The 25,570-nt window shown below is 44.8% G+C and overlaps 1 protein-coding gene across 2 annotated transcripts in view; it reads right to left on the bottom strand.

Moving 5' to 3' along the window:
• Csmd1 (CUB and Sushi multiple domains 1) overlaps nucleotides 1–25,570 on the bottom strand; it is a 1,636,907-nt gene that overhangs the window by 148,220 nt on the left and 1,463,117 nt on the right. For both annotated transcript variants that reach the window (XM_048792812.1, XM_048792813.1), the window contains exons 38-40: nucleotides 9,517–9,635; nucleotides 6,397–6,466; nucleotides 3,651–3,767 (exon numbers count right to left, since the gene is read on the bottom strand). In XM_048792812.1, the coding sequence (XP_048648769.1) occupies nucleotides 3,651–3,767; nucleotides 6,397–6,466; nucleotides 9,517–9,635 (306 nt within the window). The remainder of the gene's footprint in view (nucleotides 1–3,650; nucleotides 3,768–6,396; nucleotides 6,467–9,516; nucleotides 9,636–25,570) is intronic.

Below are 25,570 nucleotides of genomic sequence, written 5' to 3'. Positions count from 1 at the left end.
TGATCTCAAACAATGAAATTGCACACACCATCAAAAGCCTACCAACAAAGAAAGCCCAGGACCAGATGGACTTGCAGTAGAGTTCTTCCAGACCTTCAGAGAACTCACACTAATCCTCCTCAAAGTATTCCATGAAATAGAAAAGGTGGCAGCCCTTCCAAACTCATTCTATGGAGCTAGTATCACTCTGATACAAAAACCACACAGAGACACATCAAGGAAAGAAAACTTCAGACCAATATCCCTGATGAACATAGATGCAAAAATCTCAATAAAATACTGGCAAAGTGCATAAGAAAACATATTAAAATGATAGTTCGCCATGATGAAGTGGGGTTCATCCCTGGGATGTAAGGTTGATTCAACATATGGAAATCAATAAATCAATAAATGTAATTCATCACATCAATAGACTTAAAGACAGGAATCATATGATCATCTCAACAGATGCAGAAAAATATTTGACAAAATACAGCACCCCTTTATGTTCAAAACACTAGGAAAACTAGGGAAAGTAGGAACATACCTCAACATTGTAAAAGCTGTAAACATTAAACTCAAGGCCAGCATTATTCTAAATGGAGGAAAATTGAAAGCAATTCCTCTGAAAACTGGAACAAGACATATAAAAACATGCCCTCTATGGCCACTCCTATTCAACATGGTCATTGAAACCCTAGTCAAAGCAATTATGCAGGAGAAATAAATTAAAGACATATAAGTAGGAAAAGAAGAGCTCAAATATCCCTATTTGCTGATGACATAATTCTATATTTAGAAGACCCCAAAACCTCCACCAGAAAGCTTCTAGAACTCATAAGTGAATTTATTAAAGTAGCAGGATATAAAATTAATTCCCATAAATCAGTGGTGTTCCTATACATCAATGGTAAATCAACTGAATGGGATTTAGGAAAACTACCCAATTCACAATAGACTCAAAAATATATACATATTTGGGAATCAATCTAATAAAAGAGGTGAAACACCTCTATAACGAAAACTATAGAACACTAAAGAAAGAAATGAAAAAGACTTTAGAAGATGGATAGGTCTCCCATGCTCTTGGATAGGCAGAGTTAACACTGTCAAAATGGCCATACTACCAGAAGTGTTATATACATTTAATGCAATTCCTATTGAAATCCCTATGACATTCTTCATAGAACTAGAAAGAGCAATCATGAAATTCATTTGGAAAAATAACAGGCCCGGAATAGACAAAATCCTCATTAAGAAAAGTGAAGCAGGAGACATAATAATACCAGAGTGATTATTATACTACAGAGCCATATAACAAAAACAGCATGGTATTGGCACCCAAACAGACATATAGACCACTGGTGCAGAATAGAGGACACAGAGACCAACCCACATAAACGCAGTTATCTCATACTAGACAAAGGTGCCATAAACATACCTTGCAGAAAAGATAGCCTCTCAACAAATGGTGCTGGGAAAACTGGAAATCCACATGCAGAAAAACGAAACTAAACCCCTGACTCTCACCCTGCACAAAACTTAACTCACAGTGGATCAAGGACCTAGGAATTAGCCCAGAGACCCTGCACCTTCATCGTGTAGGCTTAGGATCTGAATTCCTCAATAAAACTCCTAAAGCACAAGAAATAAAATCAAGAATCAATAAATGGGATAGAATCACTAAAAATCCTCTTCACAGCAAAGGAAACAATCAAGAATGTGGAAAGAGAGCCTCCAGAATGGGAGAAAGTCTTTCCCCCTGCACCCCAGATAGAGCACTAACCTCCAGGACACATAAAGAACTCAGAAAACTTAACGCCAAAAAACAAATAAATGGGCTAAGGAACTGAACAGACACTTCACAGAAGAAGAAATACAGATGGTCAACAAACATATGAAAAAGTGTTCAACTTCTCTAGCAATTAGAAAAATGAAAACTAAAAATACACTGAGATTTCAGCTCACTCCAGTCGGAATGACAGTTATCAAGAATACAAGTATGAAGTGTGGGCAAGAATGTGGGGGAAAAGGTACCTCAGACACTGCTGATGGGACTGCAAAGTGGTGCCAACACTATGGAAAGCAGTATGGAGATTCCTCAGAAAACTAGGACTGGAACCACCATCTGACCCAGCTATCCCACTCCTCGGTGTATACCCAGAGGACTTAAGACCAGCATACTACAGTGACACAGCCACATCAATGTTTATAGCACTCAATTCACAATAGCTAAGCTCTGGAACCAACCTAGCTACCCTTCAACAGCTGAATGGATAAAGAGAATGTGGCATTTATACAAAATGGAATATTAGTCAGTCATAAAAAGAGTGAGTTTATGACTTTTGCTGGTAAATGGATGGAACTGGAGACTATTGTGTTAAGTGAAATAAGCTAATCCCTAAAAACCAAGGGCTGAATGTTCTCTCCGATATGCAGATACAAACACACAATAAGGGTGGGGAGAATAGAAGTTCACTGGATTAGACAAAGGGTAATCAAGGGAAGGGAGGGGGCAGGAAAAGGAAAGACAGTGGAATTAATCAGACATAACTTTCCTATGTTCCTATATGAACACATGACCAGTGAAACTTCACATCATGGACAACTGTAAGGTGGGAAGTTATTTTCCATGTAGATATGATATGTCAAAATACACTCTCCTGACATGTGTATCTAGAAAAAACAAATTAAAATGTTTCACAAACTTAATAAAAACCACAACCTCCTTTTGGAGCAATGATTTCCATTGATGTGTCTATTCATTTCTCAATCAACTAATAGTACCCAAGTTCCCATGTCCCAGGACATGCCCTGAGGACCCACCTCGTGCCCTGCGGCATGCTCTAAGGAGGACCAAGGGTGGACTAAAGAGGGGAGGGAGCCAGGGAGCGACGGAGACAGGCTGGTCAGAAGGCCCAGGTCTCACCGAGGCCAAGTGTGCCCAGGACAGGCCAGAGTAAGTGTCAGTGTTCACAACCATCAGAATTATGAATTACTTAAAAGTAAAAACCTGAGAGTTAATAGCTGAATGTTAAAAGATTTTAATAAACCTATAATCAATATAATATATAATAAAAAACTAATAATGCAATACTATCTTTTCAAGTTTAACGTTTATATATTCTTTTTCTTTCTTTCTTTTTTTTTTTTTTTTGGTATCAGAGCTTGATCTCTGGGGCACTTAACTACGGGCCACGTCCCCAGTCCTTTTCTGTACTATATATAGAGACAAGGTCTCACTGAGCTGCTTAGTGCCTCACCAACTTGATGAGGCTGGCTTTGAACTCATGATCCTCCTGCCTCAACCTCCTGAGTTGCTGGGATTATAGATGTGCACCACTGTTCCCGCCTAAATTTTATATATTCTGTTTAAACTGTGCCACAACCTGAAGAACGTCTTCAAAATTGTTCAAAAGAAAGTGACCATGACTGAACCACAGAGACAGATTGAAGTAGGTAAAAGGTGCCTACCTCGTCATCACCCGGCTGATCTAATTCTCATCAAGAGTCCTCTGGCGATTTTTCAAACAACTTCCTGTTCTCAAATTCTCCTGCCAAAGTTTTGCTGAGCCCTGACCCACTTTCAGTTTATGATGTCATGTGACAGGACAGGGCACATTTGTGTCAGCCTGCTTCTGCAGATGAGGAGTGGGTCGTGGGCCACTCACCGTAGCCGATGGGCAGGGAGATCTTCCAGGTGCAGTCCAGGTTGTTGGGGTAGGAGCCGGGGAAGCCGGGGCTCAGGATCACTCCGCCCAGACTGGTCAGCGTGCCTCCACAGGTGGCTGTAAAGGGGACAACAGCTGTGAGTCTCAGGGAAGCCACTCCCTCCGAGTGTCACATGCCGCAGCTCTGTTTGACCTGCCAGGAAGAGTGGCCTGCGGAGCCGAAGCAGCTGAGTTCTGCTGGGAACGCAGTGCAGGCCTCAGCTGCTGGGGCTCCGCTCCAGGTGCAAGGCCCACCTTGGAGGACCAGGACTGTCTTCCAGGATGCGCCTCCTGGCCTCTGAGGACCGCATGAAGGTCTTACCCTCAGTGGGGTGCGTGTCAGCAGGCCTGGAGGTGGCTGTGGCTCCTCAGCTACGACTCGGGGGTGGCCTCAGTCACTGTGTATCACTAGCTGCATGGGCCTGCTCTGCGGGGACAAAGGAGCCCCACCCTGTCACAGCCACCATCACAACCTCAGCACAGCCCTGAAGCCTGCAGCGAAGATTTCCCCATGTGACAGACCATGAAGCCAAGCCTTGAGAGAGTCGGGCCAGGCCTCAAGTTCTCGCAGCCCAGCCACAGGGTTCCAGCCCTGTTCGCTCCCAGGACCCTCCAGGGCACCAGCCCCCCTGGCCCTCAGACTTCTTCCCAGTTGGGGACACAGCTTGCAGCCACCACTCTCCCCAGGAAATCGGGTGTCTGTGATGGGTGTGACAGGTGTGTGCACTTGGCCTGCCCTGCTGGCTCGCGGGCTCGACTACATGTGTGCGATTTGCCTGTAAAGAACACGCTGACTTCACAACACACAGGCCAGGAAGGTTGGAGCCCTGGAATCTGGCACTTGGCCACCTGTGACCTGCAAACACCAGCACTGTTCTCTGGATGCCTCGTCTAGCCCCCAGGGCCTGCAGGGGCCTTGGGTTTGATCATCCAGGTGAGCAGACCCCCCAAGACGACAGATTGCACATGAGAAGCAGGTGGAAGTCAGGCCTCCTGCGTCTGGAACTGCTTGAGGCAGGCTCCTGTCCTGGATTTCAAACACGTTAAGAAACGTAAAGGTCTCTTTTTGTGGTCTGAGTCATGACTCCAGAGAAGGCCTCGGCAACGTCCACCCACTGCGATTCAGAGCACAGGCTCTCCACAGCCTCTCCACAGCCTCTCAAGGCCACTGTCCGGGGCCAGCGTCTGGGGCGTGAGTCTGTGGGCTCTGCTGGGGGTGCTCCAGGGGAGCAGCATCCCTCCCCCTGGGCCACTCCAGTTCCAGGAGAGGACTCATGTCCAGCGACAGGGAGGACATACATGAAAAGTGACAGACTGATGACAGAAACAGGAAGGCAAGTGCTCATCAGTGACATGTCTTGAAGACCCACTTGATTCCAAGCGTGATGAAAATGAAGTCCTGGTGATGGTAGAAGACAATGACCTCTGAGCTGGGGAGGGACAGGGCCACGCGGGAGCATCTGGCTCACAGCCCGGGTGTCACTCTCAGCACTGAGGACTGGGTGGAACACAGGCCAGGTGCTAGTGTGGGGGTCACTGTGGGGCCCAGAGGCTGGGGCCGTCTCCTGTTGAGAGGGAAATCGCCAGCTGCGTGGGAACTCGGTTGCAAAAGCTGTGATGCTCTTACTCTTGCTGCCCATTGGAAACTAGAAGCCAACGAGGAGCGTGAAACAGAGTTCCAGGGCCTGGCCAGTCCCTGCTTCCTGCCATCTGAGAGCTCCACCGTGGACTGGGCTGTCTCCTACGGGCTCAGAGGCATTGTCCAGCTGCAGTCCGCTTCTCGGCTCCCCTGTCACCTTTGGTGACCCACCTCCTGCCTGCTCTCAGCAGCCCCCCCATGTCTGACCCTTGCTGTGGGTAAACGGCACACTTAGAATCATTACTAAACACAGTGTTCCTAAAGGACAAGGCGTTTATTTTAAAAAACTAGAGAAGGATCTCTGTGTCTCATTTGTGCAGGTTCCTGGTGTTTTGGTACTAAAGGCACTGGCCATGCCCTGAAGACCCCCAGTGTGAGAAGCCTCCCGCCACCTATCCTGGTGCAAACACCCGGCTCGGCTGCAGAGCCCTGGCAGACTGCCTGACCTGCCCCGGGCTTGTGATGACATTCCCGATGGTCAGTGTCGGTGAAGCTCTGAGAACAGCGCTGAGGAGGCCAAACCTCCGAGAACGTCTGTCCGCAGACTCTTAACTAGCATCCTGATGACAAAGAGCTAGCAGGACGGTTCCCAGGAGCTAGGAAACAAACACCACCTCTCACAGACTTTGACTCTGATGTTCTGGGGCGTGAACAGACCTTAAATTAATGTCTGCAAACCCCTGGGATCGCTCATGTCTATCTTCGAGGCTCATCATGGGTCATGTTGACTTTTTAATGAAAACCCATTCTCCGCACCTTGTAAAAAAGCGGCTCGGTTCAGAACAGCTACACTCCTCATCCCCATAGACTAAGGGTACCAACTGATATGAATTCAATTTGACAGATGCCTTGAGCTGGGAACCCAGCATCCCGTCCCTGTAGCCTGACCCAAAGGTGAGCTGCTGTGCTGCTGGGGTGTCCTGCTAGGCCCCCACTGCATTATGTCATTATCACCATGTGACAAATGCTTTGGAGAGGTGAGGAAGTGCCCCGCATGAGCCCCCAAGGGGAGGGGGCAGCCGTGTGCCGCTCCACGCTCCGGGGCCAGGGTTTCAAAGGGTCACCTACCTATGCACAGCGGGGACGGGTAGTTCCACCTACGAACAGTTCCTGGCATGCAGGAAATGTGGGAGCGGCCCTGTGGAAGGAAAGAAATGACTCTCAGGGAGGGATACCAGAGCATGGAAGGATGGAAGGTCTCTAGGGCAGCTAGACTCTCTTTGTCCCTTTTGTTTTAATTACACAGGGAAAAACCCCCACAAATCACAAAGTCTGTAGATATTGGTTGATTAGTAATGAATCGAACATCTTGAATCAACGCGGAAGTCCATGGTCACTGCCCTCCTTTTCACCAAAAGCAACACCTTGACACGTCCTTTAAAGGGTGATCTTTCCTTTCAGCCCTTTTCAGGATGTGTAAAAGATTACCTGAAGTGGGCAAATCATGTCTTTATTTTTTTCATCTTGATCATTTCTTGCTTATGCTCTGAGAGGCTGGAAGCAGGTGGGCAAGCCTAGGAGTGACCAGGACGGTGAAGAGTGGGCAATGCCCGGGCTGCACATGTACAGGTGACCTCCAGCCACCTCAGGACTTCCATTGGCCACCTGTGAGTGTGGTGGAGGTGACTGCAAAACCAGCCTTTAATTCGCATCGAGTACTCCCAGCCACACTAGGGGCACAAGGAGCAGGGGTCATTGCGCAGTTCCCAACCGCGAGCCCACTGCCGGGCCAGAAACCATTCGTCCTCAATTCAGGTCGGAAACTTATTTCCTCCTATTTCCTGGTGTTAAAAGAAGCCGTTCCAGTAACGGAACATAATGTTTGTTTTCAAAGAAGGTATTCTGGACAATATTTTTGTTGTTGATGTTTGTGTTCTGTTTATTTATTTTGTGATCCATTAAATTATTTTAAATCAGTCACATCCTAAAATATGGATAAATATAAAGGGCTACAGCCTTTAAAGGAATTTATTGAAGAACAGCAATGAAATAGTCATGGATTCCCAGTCTAGGTCTTAGTCTGCTATTGATTTTAGTATAAACATTTCAAATGAGAAGTCCTTACTGAAATTTTTATAGTAGATCAAAAACAAGACCATTTCCATGTATCAGTTCACTAGATTTTATCCAAATTGTTTAGAAGACCACTAAAGTAAGACTAGAGGGGACAGAGATCCTAAGTCATTCAGAGATCCAGGATTTACTCTCTGTGGGTGAGGTCATGCTTGATCTCACTGGGTCCACAAATTAGAGACAGCTTGTGAGAACCACACAAAGAACAGTGCTTTTCATAAATAGTGAGCAATTTGTACATGATGTTGTTCCAAATATATAAGTGTGATAGTAAAATGATGTTGCAATTTAAAAAGTAAAAATCTAGAATCCTCTGTTTCCACGGAAGCATGTGAAAGACAATAGCGTGCAGACGTCATGCTCCATGCTGTTTCTATGAAGAGGAAAACAACTTAGTTTGCATTTGAAAAGCAGACCTAACAAGCAGTGCGTCCACAGGCCTGTGTGTCCAGCAGCATATTAATCAACACATCCTGAGAAAGCCCTGTAATAAAGAGGTCTTGTTCTCCAGGGCCATAAAACATGGCTGGAGAAATAATGCTAATCAACCAGAGAGGCCCATCCTCAACAAGCCAAAGGAGGTCGACTCCAGCAGGCTCTCAGGGTGGGTTTTCAGGGAGAGCAGTGATATTCAGATCGTATCAGTCGAATATAACGCAGGCCAAAAGAAGGCACAAAATGGCCTGTGGTGTAGACAAGCGTGCCTCTCTAATAAGACCAATTCTACACATTGTCACATGCGTGCTGGAAGCTTGTCTCCAGGAGCCAGCCGGCACAGCCCTGCCGTGCATGGTGAAGGGCATGCGGGAGCTGATCTCCAGGGGCTGTACTCAGCGTCCCTTGCAGACACTGGACTGCTGCTGCTGCCACTCTGTCGGCAGAGTCCGAGCAGTGAGTACCGCCCCCCAGGCCTGCACAGGAGAGCTGTGGCTTGCTTTTACGAAGGTAGTGCTGCATGTGGATAGGTGCTCCCCAACGGCAGCAGAAGTTTCCTTTTACTGAATGAAGCTTGTGCATGTTCATGTGAATGTCCTCCAGCTCCACCTGCACCCGGTGTGGCCACAGGGAGGCTGACGGGTCCTAACCTGAGGTCTTGGTTGAAACCACTCTCAGTGACACATACAGTGGGCACTAGAGCTTGCTCCCTGCTGCCACCTGATGCAGTGCACAAGACGATAACACAACATACGTGCAGAAACTGAATTCTCCAAACAGTAGCATCACATCACTGCACGTTGTCCCCAACCCTTTCTGATGCTTATTCAGGCTGCTTTGTTCAATGAGGAACGAAACATGGCTAAAAGAAATGTCCTTGAAAAACTAGCAGCTTCACTGTTATAAACACACAGCAAAATGTACTCTATGATCTGAATTAAAGGGAGGAGAGTAGAAAGATCAGTAGGCTTAGCCGTGTCTCCTAGACTTTGGACCACACGTGTCAATAATCAATGGTTATTGCCAGCAGGGAGAATCATGTAGAGCTGTGCAAAGTAACAGACACTATTTTGGGAGTAAGTTTCCCAATGATTAAATCAGAAAACGGGTAATAGAAAACCGACTATTCTCTCTATAAATTTATAAAATGTTTATAAGGAACTTTTTACAATTTTTTTAATATAAAATCTATAAAAAGTTCATAGCAAAACTTTTACTTGTTTCCCCTTTCTCAAACATTATTTAAGTTTACTGAGGGTCTCAATCACCTGGCAGTAAGCTGGTATCTAATGGTGACTTAGGGAGCTGAGCCATGGCAACATGGTACCAAAGGGAACCAGTACAGGGCTGCACACCCACCCAGCAACTGGAGCCAAGATGGGATTTTAAGCACATAGTGATGCTACTTTGCTCCACAGAATTTTCTCTGCATAGTTTCTAGAACATGTATTTTGAAATTAAAAAAAAAATGTGAAAAATAAATAGTGCTCTGTGATACAGAAACTATTTCCAACGATACCATGGATTACCAACATCCAGGGCTTAATGCTTGGTTTAATTAGCTCAATTCACAAACCGAGAAAAGAAAACTAAATTAGCTCTCTGGGCTTCAGTTTCAACTGAACGGTCCGAGGGTTTCCATATTGACGCTCTGTGTCACAAAGACTCAGAGAACTCTACCTGCAGGGTGTACCCGGGCTCACACTGGAAGGAGAGCACGTCGTTCACCAGGTACCGGTCTCCAATCCTGATGCCGTTGCTGGGGAGCGCTGGCTCTTGGCACGCAGCGAGACCCACAGCTGCAGAAACACAGGGACAGGAAGCAAGCAACTTAAGAACTTTCCTACTATCTGAAAAAGAAGGGCTGTTCTTCTATTGCTCTCCTCCTGTGAGAGCAATAGAAGCTTTAAAGCTTTTCCTGGTTGTTTGACCAAAAGGACTTCAAGTAACTGAGTCGAACTGCAAGCTAACTCTTAAACATCACTTTACTTCATTTCCACCCTGCAGCAAATCAAGGTCTTTCTTTAATAAAACGAGCACAAAACACCCCACTTCTAACATACACATAATTTAAAATATTGTGTCCTTAGGAAATGACACCCCTGTGACATGCCAACCAGTGGCCTTGCTCTCTTGTCTTTTGTGTCTCACACATGCTTAAGGGTCCTTATGAAAACACTGAGGTGTGAATCTGGGAGCTCTCTCCTCCAGGAAAAGAGAAGCTGAAAACAAAGCCTTATGTTCATCTCCACCTAGGACTGTCTCTTTCTCACTCTTGTCTTCGACCTACAACAACAAGAATCTCCTGGAGGCTCTGCTTTCAGGTACTCAGGACCTGTATTTATATCCCTCAGGTGTGATCTGACCCTAACCATAGACAAAAATTTCCTTCACTTAAGAACTCACAGCTTCAGAAACAAGTGCTCCCTATAACATAGGAATTGAGCCTATAATATCAGATAAATTAACTCTAAGCATTATTTAGCACTGATGCCCTCTCCCATTCAAAATATCATCATGAGAATAAAGAATACATTGCTATGAATATCACAGAATAAAAGTGCAGTTTTTTGGTGAAGGGGTTAAAATTTTCATGTATAAGAACAAGTTTTGAGGATCTAAGTGTGCAGCTCAGACGATGACGGAGGTGTTACTGGCTGGTTGCGAATAACGTCTTCCATTCTTCAGTGTGTCTTGGAGAAGTGGGAGAAAGGTCTTTGCAGAGGAGACCAGCTCACTGTGCTTTCCACACCCTTGGGTTCCTGCTTGGGTCTGGTTCTTATCAGGAACATGCACAGATTTGTCAGCTGGCTGATCCGCTCGGTTCTGCGGCAGGCAGCTGGGGTGGGGCGGGTGGTGAGGACTGCAGCCAATTCAGGGGCAAACGCCAGTAGGAAATGGGGGAAGGGGTGCAGCTGGGGCAGCTGCTCCCTGTGCCACCCTCCCAGGCCACTGCCCCTGCCTGCAGGGCTGTCCATACGGCGCAGGATGCACTGCTCTCTATTCAGAGCTCAGGTAAAATCCACACAAGTTCAAAGATAAAATGATGATGAACTTCAAGGGGAGCAGCAGCAAGCGTGGGCCCTGGTGTCCCTCCCACGGGGCTCACTCATGGAGGGCCAGGTCTGTCTGCAGAGGCTAGGCACAGCACAGGACAGAGGAGGGGCTGCTCTGCCTCCGTCAGCAGCCAGGGCAGTGGCGGTGCTCTGATCCTCAAGGGGACCTCACAGCCAGCACCCTACATCCCACACCACGCCAAAGCAGAGGCTGGGGTGGCCGCGTGCAGGCGGATTGACCCGGCTCCTCGACATGCTCTTATCCCTGACCAGAGCTGCACGCCCAGGGGTTCCACCCTCACAGACCAGGGTCACTTTCCCATCCCCAGAGGAACAGGAGTGGGAAGTGTCCTCGCCTCCCCCTGGGCTGGCCACCTGAGACACCTGCTGTTGAGCCTGGCCGTCTGTGGCCTAGATAAACAATCTAAGCCCTGGAACCTGGTGATTCCTCGTGGGAGAGGGGCAGGAGGTGCTGAGATGCTTTCCTAAGGGAAACTGACGAATCCAGAAAGGGCTGTCCTTTTAAAAGCACTCAACACCATGTGCTTCACACAGCACCGAGTTTCTGATTAGAATTCAGAACACTAAAAATATGACACTAAAAATATGACATCACATCTGCATCATTTGGGACACTTCAAGTATACCCTAGACAGGACAGAGGGCAAAGAATATCAAGAATATAAAAATGTTCAAATTGAAGGGAGGAATATTTTGAAATTTAAAAAAAAAATGACAATTCAATATTAAATTCCAGTTACTAAATTCCATCCCTTTTACATGTATGACATAATTTGTTTTTACATACTTAGTACATTTGCTTATGTATGAAAAATTCATGCATATTGATGTATACATAATCATTGTACGTTAATTTATTTTCATTTTCTCCTTCCTTAAATTTTATATCTAAGTCTAATTCATCTTCTGAAAAAAAAACAGTTTGTCTATTTCTATCCCCATAGGAATCATACTGAATTTTTAAAATAAAATAATAACAAAAAATCATTTAGTTAGAGTGTACTGTGGAGTGACTCAGGAAAGATGTGGGGACCATGTTCTTTGAGATCTGGAAGAAATGATCATTCTTTGCTACCTTCTCCAGACTCACCACATGCCCCTTAGATGTTAGAACTCAGAATACTAAGAGCTAGTATTTGTAGGAAAATTGTTTAGTAATGTCATTTAACCTGTTATTACTTCACTCAGAAATTGAGTGAAAAATGGGTAAGGATGTGACAGAGCCCACAGGTCCCTTCATCTCTTGTTAAGAGCAGTAATCTGCTGCGGCCCTGGGTGCAGCTCCAGTCTCCGCAGGCCGTCCTGCTTGGGTGGCCAACATGGGCGCCCGTCCTGCCTGGGTGGCCAACATGGGCGCCTTTCCTGCCATGGGTGGACCAACACGGGTACAGGTGGCAGAGTGAAGTCAGAGCAAACTGGGGCACAGAACCAGCCCCTGCTTCACAGCAAGGTGTAAACACGCCACAGAGAGAGGGCAGCCATGCACCCACCAACCCAGGCAGAAATCAGGACGGAGGGAGGTCATGCAACTGCCAGCAACATGGGAGATGGCACTGAGGGACAGGAGGCCTGGGCTGAGGACAGCTGGCAAAGAGACGGGCCAGGCAGGCTGTGCTCCATCACCTGCCACTCAAAATGTGCAAGGAGGAGAGCGTGGAAGGCAGGCGTGACTGTGAATGTGCACTGGAGGCAGGCTAGTGTGAGTCCTGCTTGCACGTGTTACCCTCTGAAAGCCTGAAGGGAGAGTGTTCTTTAACAATCTCGCTTTGACGCCACTTTCTGGAAGAGTGACATTGCAGTGGTGTCTCATGCTGGACTGTGCATGTTGGAGCTGCATAGTGACAGGGAAACCCTGCACCGTTATCTAAAGGCATTTATGTAGTCACCAGCACAAACACAGAGACACAAACTCCAAGCCCTCCCTGGAAGACCATGGGAAAGCCAAGACAGTCTTGCACCAAGGTCTCAGGAGCAGACAGCCAGGAAGGGCCAGCTGTCACGTTACCAGCAAACGTGCCACTAGAAATGACACAATGTGTAGTTCTGTGAAGTCACAGGCACCTGGGCCTTACGTCAGACATGAGAGAGAGTGTGCAGAACACAGTGTTCCTTTAGAAGGTGGGTCACCGCTGCCTGATGCTGCATCTCCGAGTGCCCAGACTGCACAGGGAAGCAGAGTAGAGCGGACTCTCACGGAATCTGAGGTCTTCAGCCTCCGCTGGGAGAGCAGCAGGATCCAGTGGGCAGGGGCCCTGTGTGCCACTGTGTTCTACAAATCCTTGTTCATAGAAGTATTTTCTACTCATGTCTGATGTTAAAACGTGGGCATTTTAAATATGCTGATACATAAACTTGCAATTAAATTTAGAATGCGGCAAAAGAAGTCTTTAAACCCCATGAATCCAGCCTGTGAAAGCAAAGAATACAAAACAAAGCCATTAAAAAGATGAGTGTCCTAATTTGACCAAAAATATAGTTTAATGGCTTGACCTACCACTGATCATAAGTGTGAAAGTTGTGACTCAGAATATAACAATAAGTCTCATCAGTTCTCTGGAATCTATTGTAGTCATTATACTAATCCCATTAGACAAAATTCAGAGAATGGTTCACTTAAATCTTGCAAATGAAAATGATTTGGAAACACATGATAAACATGCAATTTTTATCAGATACTTAGAGTAGGATAAACAGGATCTTTCTAGAAATCAAGTACCAAAGTAACTCTGGGCGATTTTTCTCAGCAAACCATTGTCCTCATTTCTATTGAAGTTTTTAAACTTCACACATTAAAAACAAGATGGTAGCCAGGTGTGGTGGTGCGTGCCTATCATCTCAGAGGCAAGTACAGGGGAATTCCAGGACAGCCTAGCAATTAAGAAAGGCCCTAAGCAACTTGGTGAGACGCTGTCTAAAAAACAAAACCAAACAAGCAAACAAAACCCAAGCAACAGCAACTAAAATTCAATATGCTGTTCTGCCTAGAGAGCTCAAAACAATAAATGTAATAACCGAAGACAGAGAAAAGCAGACCCATGTAGAGTCGGTGCTGGAGTATTTGGCAGAAGCAAAGAAGTCACACACATGCATGTACACACACACGCATGCATCTGCTCACACATGCATCTGCTCCCACATGCGTATTCAGCACATAGGTCTATCATCAAAACACCACATGAAATGCAAAAGGTTTTTCTCTAATCCAAAAAGGAAAAAGTCATGCTGACCACATTCTTTATTGTGACCACAGCTGGTTCCTGACTTAACTGGTTCAATTTCAGACCTTCTTACCTTAAGGTGGTATGAAAGCAATATACATTCAGTGGACACTGGGCTTGAAGTTTTGATTTTGATCTTTCCCTGTGTTGGTGATGTGGGGTAAGGTGATGGCTGTCATGAGGACAGGGAGGGTAGCCTCGGTTCCCACCTAGCTGCACACTCCTGAGGGTGAACAGCCAGCCCGCCCCAGGGCCCTGCTGCTAAGCCGTGAGGCTATGTCATCTGGTGCACCACCAGAATCTGGGATTGAGACGCTTTCAACCCATGGAGGGCTTCTTGGCTGCAGCCCACTGTAAGCAAATGAGTTCCTGTGCTAAGGAGCCATTTTTTTGCAGAAGAGAAGTAGCTAACTACTCCTCTTTCTTTAGATACATATAGGCTTGGTACACCCAAGAGAGCAGTGCCCAAGAGAGATGAATTCCATACACTCATGATGTAAAGATTGCATTAAGGTTTAGGCTGTGCAGGAAGACAAGAGGGAAATTGCATTTCACTTACGATGACCCCATGAGCTTGACAGACGATGTGCCTGAGTCACATAGACACAGACATAAACGTGTAACCCCGTATCCTCAGACTTTTATAACACATTGTTTAATGTGTCAAAAATCTCCATTACAACACAAATTTTCTGTAGAGAAAATTCATTGAAAAAATAGGATCACAAGAGAAGAAGAGAAAAAAAAAAACCTACTGTTTTACTTGTTGTCTGAAGTTTAGAGTCTGCGGCACGTGAGGTTGTTTTGTTTGTAAACCGTTGGCAGGTCCATCACACGTGATAAATGCGACTTCTATTTCTTCCATTTGTTAGACGGGAAGATCTCTTAACCCAGGGATTGTGTCAGTGAAATGATAAAATGTGTTTGGAGGAAATTGAGTATTTACTGTGTCCCTCTGGGGATTCATAAACTAGAAGAGGATTTTAATGGCACCAGGTAACCCTGTAGAAATGACTCCTCTTACACTTCACACTCCCAGGTGTGCAGCATTTCTTGGCTCACGGGAGCAGGGTGGTCTCTGTAACATCCCATGAGAGCAGGGTAAGGTCTGCTCTGCAGAACACCTGAGCAGCACTGAGCAGCCCAGGTCCCGCCGTCATGGGGAGAAAGTAGGAGGTTCATGCTGGGCCACAAACCCAGAGCCAGCATCTGCTTGCCCAGGTCTCTGGAACTGCTGCAGGTGGCGTTTGCCACCATCACCAACAGCACAGCCCTGTCCACAGGGTGAGAGCTGGTGCTGGGCCATTGGTCAGTTTCCCTACCTAGACCACAGAGGCCCTGGATATGAAAGGTGTGGCTTATTTTCTTCTTCTTAGTGCTATGGGCTGATTGTGTCCCTCCGAAAGCCACATGTCAAAATTCTTACACCCCATGCAATGATGGCACTTGGAAGTGCAGCCTTTGCAAAGGGGGAGGCGCAGATGGCACCACGCTGTGGGGCTGACCCCATGATGGATTGGTCATACCACAAGGAGAGAGGACAGACGTAGACTGCCCACACACGTGCCCCAGGAACGGTCACGTGAGGGCACTACAAGGAATCCACCATTAAAACCCAGGAAGCAGGACGTGGCGGGAACCCAGTCTGCCAATGCCTTGACGTTGGCCGTGCAGTCCCCCTGCTGCTGGAGCCTCCCCTCTGGGGTGCGCGGTACATGACCCAACGAGAACAGGTGCACACTCACACGCAGGATGGAAGAAAATAATTAATGATGGATGGAAAGATGATAAATTTGGTTAAAAAGAATCTCAGCCATTAGTTGAAAAACTATTTGGGCTTTGAAATAATGTATTCTCATATTTTTTGTTAATACAAAAATACTGTGAATTTTTTTTTTAAGTATACTGGGGTTGAACTCAGTCCTGCTCTGCCACTGAGCTGCTTCTTCAGCCTTGTTCATCTTTTACTTTGAAACAGGATCTCTTAGTTTCCCAGGCTGGCCTTGAACTTGAACTTGTGATCCTGACTCAGCCTCCTGGGTCACTGGGATTAGAGCCTTGCACCATGGTGGCAAGAAAAACAGGTTGTTCGTTAGCAACACACTTCACTTTAACAAATAAAAATGAACAGATGGACCTCCCCAGAGAAATGTTGCTGGACACACCCCTCTCCTGTGGTGGACAGTGGATTCTGTTTCACATGGGGACAGAGTGCTGACGCCCACGTGCAGGGCAGGTATCATGTTTTTATGAGGGGAGTGACTACTAGAGATACAGCTGTGTCATTCTCTTAGCCAAACACTTACTCAGGACAAATTCCAGTAGCTTGTAGTTCCACTTAAAATGTATAGAGAGACATGTGGTTCAGGAAACTAAGATCATCAGATCTAGTGAGAATTTTCACATGTCAAACACTAGGCTTAAATTTTTCCTCAATTACACAAAAAACAAATCTGACCATGCAGCATTTACTGTCATTTCTAGGGTTTCTGAGTGAAAGGCCCATTGTGTGTTTGAAATGATGACAAAGCTGTGGAGTTTTTTAAGTGTTTTTAAGTGTTTTAATTAGTGTATCCTATATATCAATGGGAAAAATACAAAACAAACTGAAGAGATTTAACACATGCCACTAAATGTACTTTTAGTGAAAAAAGTACATTTATATTCATGCATTTTTGATTCATAAAACAAAGCAAATATTAAACATTTGGATTTAATACTCAGGAGGCCCAATGTTCAGATAAACTGACTAAAATTTGTTGGAATAAAGTCTTTTTAGTATAATTCATACATAATTCTAATTCATTTTTCTTTGTTTTAAATGTTCTGCAACTGGATTTACAGGCAATGTCCCATGCTCCAAATCTAGGCATGCCTGTTTATGTCTGTACTATCTATAGATAGACTAATGTGGGCATTCTTACATTTCCAAACAGCCATATTGTCAGAAGCCATTGTAAATGAAACATATTCATATCAAACAAAATGTGAAACATAAAACATTGAATTCTAACAGTATTTAAGTATATTCTGAAGAACATAATTTCAAAAATTTAACTGTATATTCAAAACAAAAAATGCAACTGTGTACAAACATCCATGCCAAGCATATTCTGTTAACCAATTAAGAAACTGATAGCACAACCATGAAAAAAAATACATATAAATATATATATACACACACACACACACACACACATACATACATACACATTCTCTCTCTCTCACACACACACATATATGTGTGTGTGTGTGTGTATATATATACATTATATATATATATATATACAAAATTTATATATATATATATATATATATATATATATATATAAATTTTTTTGCTATTTTCTTTAGTATCAATCAACTTTTCAATGGTTCAGGTCACACTTTTTAAAAGAATGTCAAGTCTGGGAGAGACATCAAAAACATGGCACAAAAGCAAGTAGAGACAGTGTTCCCAGTGAAGACATTACTATAACATCAAGGCATTCATGAACCCATGTGAAATACTCAATAAGAAACCAAAATGCCCTGTACCCCAGGTGAGTATGTAGCTACTCTCATTGGAGCTGGCAGGAAAATTCTTGCATTCACTCATCTTCTCCAGAGAGTGTAGCATCCTTGGGAGAGAACTTCCAATTTCAAACTTGTCTCTGGGAAGCATATGTCCACTGATCTGACTTTTGGGATATCTACTTTAGTGACTGGTATCTGTCTTTCCTGAGTCTAAGTACTGCAGGAACTCAGTGGTGAGCACTGTTATCAATGACTACAACGTGGCTTGGCCAGGCACCACAGATAGACAAGAGTGGTAGCACCTGCAGAGAAACTGACACCTCTTTAATTAAGCAACTATATGCACAAAGAGAACATGGCACACACCTAGAAAAGGATTGAGGAGCCACCATAATCTCTAATAAGGATGACTGAAAGTCTTCCCTGTAAATATCAGACAACAACATCTGGAAGAATTGCTGATTTTTCAAGTGCTAAGTTCAACCATGTACTTAAGATGATATATACAAGAAATAGGGAAGCATGGTATAATCAAAGGAACAAATTAAATACCCATCAACTGTCTCTAACTAAATGGAGATATGTGAATGACAAGATAATTCAAAACAGCTGTCTTAGGATGATAAATGAACTACAAGAGAGCACAAATAAAAACTTTAATGCAATCAGGAAAGCAATGAAAATGAATGAGAATGTCAACAATGAGATAGAAACTATGAAAAATCAAACATTCTGGAACTGAAGAATACAATAATTGAAATGAAAAGTTCACTAAAGAAACACTGCCAGAAACCTAAATCCATAGAAGAAAGAATAAGCAAATTTGAAAAGAGAAATTTTAAGATTGGGAATAATAATAAAAGAAAATAATAATTACGGAAAGTGAAGAGAACAACATTCAAGAAGAACATTAGCATTCTGGGAATTCCAGAAGAAGAAGAAAATGAGAAAGGGACAGACAGGGACATTTGAAGAAATAATGACTGAAAACTTCCAAAATATGAGGAGAAAATTGGATATATATGTTTAAGAAGCTCAAAGACTTAACCAAAATAAGTCTAAAAATAATTGCACCAAGACACCTCATAGTGCACAAGACACACATGACTTTTCTGTAAAGTCTCAGAAAATCAGAATTTCAAAAGCAACAAAGTAAATCATCACATACAAGGAAGCTCCTGTTGGGTAATATGTGGATTTCTCAGTATAAACCTGGCTGGTAGAAGTCAGTGTGTTTATCTGTTCAAACGTTTACAGGAAAAAAATAAAAAATCTTGCTGACCAAGAAGAGTGCATCCAGAAAGACTGTCCTTCAGAAACAAAGGAAAACCCAAGACTGTCCCAAGTAAAGGAAAGCTGAGTTTATCACCCTTGAACATTGAGATGACCGCACAACATGGTCAAGTGCATACATCATGACCACTCGGAAAGCAAGAGCTTGAATAGAAAATGGTCTACAGAAGATACACTAATGGCCGAGAAGCACACAGAAAGACGTCATGACCAAACAGCCATGAATTCTAAAACTGGTGAGAGCATTAAAGAATGATCACAGCAGAACAATCCTCATTTTCAAATGATCACAGTTTGTCTCTGATGTGTTGGGTTTTAGCATGTGGGTCCATTTTACAAAGGGTCCCTGTAGGATGACCCTTCAGGTGACCCCTCTTTGGACACAGAGGGTGCTTAGGTGCACGGACATCAGCTTGACCCTTGGTCAGCACTGCCATACTGTGCCTCTGCAGTCACACTCACAAACCCACAAAGCTGCTGTGACTTAGCTATTCTGCTTTTCCATGACACTCTGCCATTTCCACTCCAAGACTAGACTCACCTGAACAAAATAACATTTAATGAAAGTAAACTTACTAGATAACTTAACCTACAGAACCACAATTATAATTGTTACATGGCAAATCTGGTTCCTTGCCGGTCTCAGAACCACGCAGATTCATGAACAGACTAGAACTACCAAACATTTCAGGTCCTTATGTACGTCCTTATGTACGGCCCACATATAGCAGTCGGTGATACACAGGAAAGTGACATAGACATTCAGTAAGAACACACCACGGGCAGCAGGTAGAAACCCACAACCAAGGGAAAACACACTCACACACAGAACAAGCAAAAGGGAGGTAAAAAGACCTGTGCTACTTACACCAGAAAATTTGATCCATTCCTCCATTTTAAAGGTTTAATAATAAAATTACAAGATCCAATAAAAATCAAATTAAAAAATTGGATATTTATAAAAGTTAAATTTGAATAAAAACCCTCGTTTCTCTATTACGCACCTTAGACACAGATCCATAAGGGAGAATCGGAACTTCCACCAGGAGGCCCATTGGCTCCCCCACCGCAGCCTTCAAACCCTCCTGTCCGCCATGCGGGCCTGAAGTGGGCTGTGGCTGCTGCCCGCACGGACCTCCGGCCTCCCTCCTGCTGACCTTGGACACTGCTGGAAACCCTTCCGCCTGCCACCTGCTCCTGGAACCCAGTGCCTGGCACCAGGCCTGCGTACCCTGCTCCCGCCCAGTGCTCCTTCCCATCTCTGCTTGCTGTCACCTGGCCCCTCTAGCTTCCTAGTTTCAGGAGTGTGGCAGGCTCCTTCCTCCTGGGGCCTCTGAGAGGGGCTGTCCTTGACCCACCGCTTTCCTACGTCTTTGAGGCTGGCTGCTCATTCCTTCACTGTGCAAGGAGCAGCTGAGACCGAAGGCCATCCTGGCCCCAGAGCCCTCTGCTGGTCTTCCAGATGTTTAACTTGACGTGGGCAGAGACCACATCTGTCTGTCGGCCTTGTCACGACTCTATGTACAGAGTGCAGAGGGTAGAGACCAGTGCAGGAGAGATGCCAGATAGCTGGAGAAGAATGGATGTCACCCACAACATCCACCAGGGCAACGGGGCAATGCCGGGAGCAGTCACCCAGAGCAGACCAAGGGAGCACCTGTACACACTTGTGCACACTGGGTCCAAAAGCGAAATGAGTTCTCTGTCCCATGCACACAAAGCAAAATGAGGCCCAGCGAGTCCCAAGAGCAGATGTACCAAGGACACCTGCTGGTGTCCAGACTCTTCCTCCCAGCAGGCCCTGCTCCCAGAGGAGCCACGGGAGGACAGGCAGCAGGTGCATCTCCAGGCTGGTGACTTTCTCAAGTGGGCAGTGACCAGGAGGCCCAGCTATCACAGGACAGTTATCACAGAAAGCCCTCTCAGTCCCCTCACTTAGGACGAGAGTCGCACATGGAACCTGGTGATGAGTCATTAGCAATGCACCTGCAACTTGTAAGTACTTTTAAAATGCCACACATCACCAGGAGGAGTTTTGTTGGTCTTTTGTGTTACATTCAACACAAAAATAATCCTGATGGGTAGACTTTACATTCTTTACAGTCTCTGAAATCTCTGTGGGGTAAAAACAGAAGCCAGATTTTACGTTACTTGAAACATTTCCATGATCTGCAGTGCAGTTAGGATAAGTGGGGTGCCGCGAATAACTATTGATGGATGTTCACGAAAGCAGTTTAGGTAGGACAGAGGAACGCATTCTTTGCCAAACTGCAAAGTTAAAAGGAGGTCTGAAGGGATTTTTTAAAATAAAATAAATTCACTGTCAATATATAAATAAAAATATAGAATTAACAGATTCATCATTAATATAGAAATAAACATATAAGGGACTTCATATGAAGTGGCTGAGAAGATAACTTCATCCACCATGGAATGAGCCCCCGATTACGACGTCCCTATGTAGGGAGTACTGAGCTGCTTTCTCTGGGCTGGAACAAGAGCCCTGCACATGTGTCCAGGGAACAGTGAGGGCCAGGGGTGTTACTCAGGCCGACCAGCCAAAATGAGAACCAAAATGAGAAAAGTCTATATAACGAATGTCGTAGTAAAGTGTCATTAATGCACACACTAATAATTTGCATATATTTATAAAAATTATTATAATCATGGAGGACTAGACCAAGTTGTGTGTACTTAATTATGATAACATCCTGCTAAATATATCTAGTGCTTTTTATTTCAGAAAACTTAAGGAATTTTCGAGGATTTTAATCCTCTTTTAAAGTACTTCCTTCTGAATGCTTGTTTTGGGATGAATTCACAAAGAAACTGAAATGCATCAGATCCCTGGGAACAAGCAATAAGAAGGGTGTTTTAAAAGTACCCCACAGGAAGCAGGACTTCATGCTGGTGGCAGTCTGTTGACAGGCTCAGTCACCAACTTAGCCACCCCAGGAGAAATTAATGCAGCACACTCTGTTCCCAGTATCGCATCGAAATGTCTAGAGGACTGTCAGGTAAAGGCCACCTTTGCATATTCTAGGAAACCATTTTTGAAGATTATTACAAGTACCTTTTAGTATACAGAACAAGAAAGAGTAACTAAGCTAACTAGTCTCTAAATCACCATTTAAAAAATTTATTTAAATAAGTCCTGTTTGATTTTTTGCATTCTTGGCCATAGAAGTCAAAGGTAAATTTAAGGCCTAATAATAGCGATATTTTTAGTCTGGGTGGATAATACTTTCTTTTTTTTTTCTTTTTTCTTTTTTTTTTTTAGTTTCATTGCCTGTAATTGTTTTAGTTAAAATAATTTCCTCGTTGTGCACATATTTTTTTAGTTGGACTAAATGCCTTAGCAGAAGACAAATTGTCATTTTTTAGAATCTAGGTGGTCTTATTTTTTATTCATTTAACTGTATATCTTTGGGGCAAGGTTTTACTGATGCACGATATACCACATTTTTCAGTGCAAACCTAAATGCCAACAACAAAAGTGCACGAAGGAGGACTTAATCATGAGTAAGTTTGAACTTATACTTGAAATAGTAATATTATCTCAGGCTTCTCAAGATAAATTAATGAGTAAAAATAAAAGTCTGGGGCTGGACTATAGTTCAGAGGTAGAGCACTTGCCTAGCATGTGTGAGGCACTGGGTTCAATTCTCAGCACCACATATAAATAAAGAAAGGAAATAAAGATCCATCAACAACTAAAAAATATATTTAAATAAAATAAAAGTCTGTATCAATAAGGCACAAAAGTAAAATATTTCATACTCATTTTATAATGATTAATATTAATTTAACTAATAAAAATTAATGTACTGAACTTGCAAGTATGGCAAGGATGTGAAAAAAATCTTAATTTAATCTTTTATGTCATCCAATTCAAACACTGAAAGAGTTGCTACTTTGACATTTTTTCTAATTTTCTCTTTTTCACGGTAATTAGGGATCACTGATTTCATGGTGCAGTGTGAGCCTGGCATGTAACCCCCCAGGCTGTCGTGGTGCGCAGGGTCCCGGGCTCCAGGCTGGTGCAGCGCGCACGGTCCAGGCTCTCTTCCATCTGCAGGACCTGCTGTCCAGGGCCCAGACGCTCGCGGGGCGTGGCCTCCACACTGCTGGGCTGCAGTCAGTGCTGGGTCACAGCTTAGCTGACATCCATCCTGCACAGTTGCTTGTCTGTTGACCAGCTTTCCAGGCCAGTGACACACCCTGTGGACTCTAGGAATATATGTTAGCTCCATCGGTTTTCCCAGGAGTGAATTCTGACTGGAAAATAACCTCTTCAGAAAGACCATGAGAAGAAAAGCTTCCTCGTGAAGAGTGACCTTGGAGCCTGCTTGACTCACTGCTGGCACTAGATGGACTAGAACTGTGACAGGCTGCGTGAGGTCAGGCACACTGGTGGGCTCACAACCCTACCTGCAGATAGATGGGGTGGATGGTGCCCTCCGACCCAGGGCACAGACACCTCCTAACTGGCAGGGCAGAGCCACATACAGATCAACCAGAGCACAGTTCACTTTCTTCAAAAGGCTCAAACATGAAAAACGGGGCTACTAAACTTGCCTGCTGCATACGAATCAGAACAGAGGGCGTCTATTGCAAGCCACCTTGGAAGAGCCACCAGCTCCCCATAGATGGAATCATGGCACCTAGAGTTTGTCTGTATTGTAGAGGTTCTTAAATTTAATTCTGTAATATGTCTCTGATTTTTTTCACAATTATGATGAAACAGCACTACTTAAAAGTTAGGTGTGAGTTAGATGATAGACGGATGGATAATATCACTTAAAAACAGGCACTCAAGAAACACTTCCCAATGGTTAACTTAAAAAAAATATTTTTAGCATTCATATAACTATCCTTAAACTAGAGCAATTTTAAATCTCTGAAACCCCAGGAGTAATTTTAAAATCCACTAGAGCAATTTTAAAACCCCTAAGTTAAAAAAAAAAGAAATCTTGAACTAGAGCAATTTAAAAATCTCATCCATTTGGGACACAGAAATCTGCAAAATGAAACATCACTCCCACCTCAACAATGAGAAAAGGCCTGACCCTAAGATCACAGCTCGTCCGGATCCCTCAGGGTGCTGAGGTTGCAGGTACCCAGGTGACCCCGATTCTGAAGAACAGCCCCTCCAGGAGGAGGGGACACAGGCTGACCTTGGGGCAGAGCACAGAAGAGCGCAGAGACTGGCTCAGCGGAGCCCACAGCCCATGGCGGGCACACAGAGGGGTTTGCTCTTCCTTGAGGGACCCCGCTGGGTAGTCAAGGAACAGCGCCTCGACCCCAGGATGGGGCTCTGTGAACCCCAGGCACTTCCTGACCCTCAGAAACAGAGCTGCCGGTTCCTGTGAAGGAGACAAACCCGTCACCTGGGGGCGTGTGCGGGGCCTGCAGGCAGCTCTGAGCAGGGAGAGCAAAGCATCTCCAAACCCAGGGACGTGGCAGGAAAGCTGGCAGGAGCTCAAGACCCTGTGACTGCTCCAAAATCAAGGTCTCCTAGCACTTGGGACTGGCAGGGAACTTCCACCCAGGCCAGCCTCAGGTGGACTTTGGCAGCCTTGGCGGGGGAGGGGGGGGTGGACGGGAAGGCTGAGAGAACCCCGTCTTGATCTGCAGATTCTACAGGACAACACAGTCAGGAAAAGCCCAACTGAAAGGACTCCCTGAGCCCAGCGCGCACAGCAGGTGGGAAGTGGCAGCAGCAATTCTGGGGGAGGGGCAGGCTTGGGAGAGAGACTGGCTCTGCAGAAAAGGTATCAGGGACTGGAGGCTGAAGGTCAGGCACTTAGCCCCCAACCTCAGGCACTTAGCCCCCAACCTGTGCGATCTCACTGCCAGAGGGTCAGAAGAGGCCGTGCCCCACGTGACCACAGCAGCTGCAAGACCCTGGCCCAGCTCAACTCCCGCCTGGCTGCATGCCTCAGAGCACAGAAGAGGCTCACTCAGCTCAGGCTGCGCACAATCCTTGGGGGTCTCCATGGTTCTAATGGTGTCCAGCTTCAAAGAAAGATGGAGATGTGCAAAAACAACAACAACAACAACAACAACAACAGAAAAAAAAAAAAAGAAAGAAGAAAGAAAAAGAAAAGAAAAAAAAAGAAAGAAATGACAATCCTATGCAGAGAGATAAAGCAAGGGATAGAACCAGATTCAGAGCGTGCTCACGAGAGGGAAGATCAGACATGGACGTTAATATAACCATGAAAATTATAGGAACGATTCCAGTGGAAAAGATGGCTGATGTACCTGAAGGGAAAGGGGCAATTTTGGTAGAGAGATGGTAAAAACAAGGAAATCAAATGGAAATCCTGTGGGGGGAAATCCTCCAATGAGAGACGAAGGTCACTTTTAAGGGACTGGTTAGCAGAACTGATGCAGCTGAGGGAAGACCAAGTGCGGATGAAGACAGGTCAGTGGCAACTACGTAAGAAAAACAGAACAGCAAATCAACCACCGGAACCCGTGGGAACTGTGCGGCAGCATCTGTGCCGTCACTGTCCCAGAAGAGGTAGAGGAAGAGAACTGGAAAAAGAAACATTTGGGAAAATAGTGGCCAAGAATTTTTTTTTTATAAATAAAAGACATCAAATCATAGATGCAAGAACACCA

This window comes from Marmota marmota, unplaced genomic scaffold (genome assembly GCF_001458135.2).
Source record: "Marmota marmota marmota unplaced genomic scaffold, marMar, whole genome shotgun sequence".
Lineage (NCBI taxonomy): Eukaryota > Metazoa > Chordata > Mammalia > Rodentia > Sciuridae > Marmota > Marmota marmota.
The sequence above is the reverse complement of the archived record's forward strand: the minus strand, read 5'-3'. Positions and strand labels throughout refer to the sequence as shown.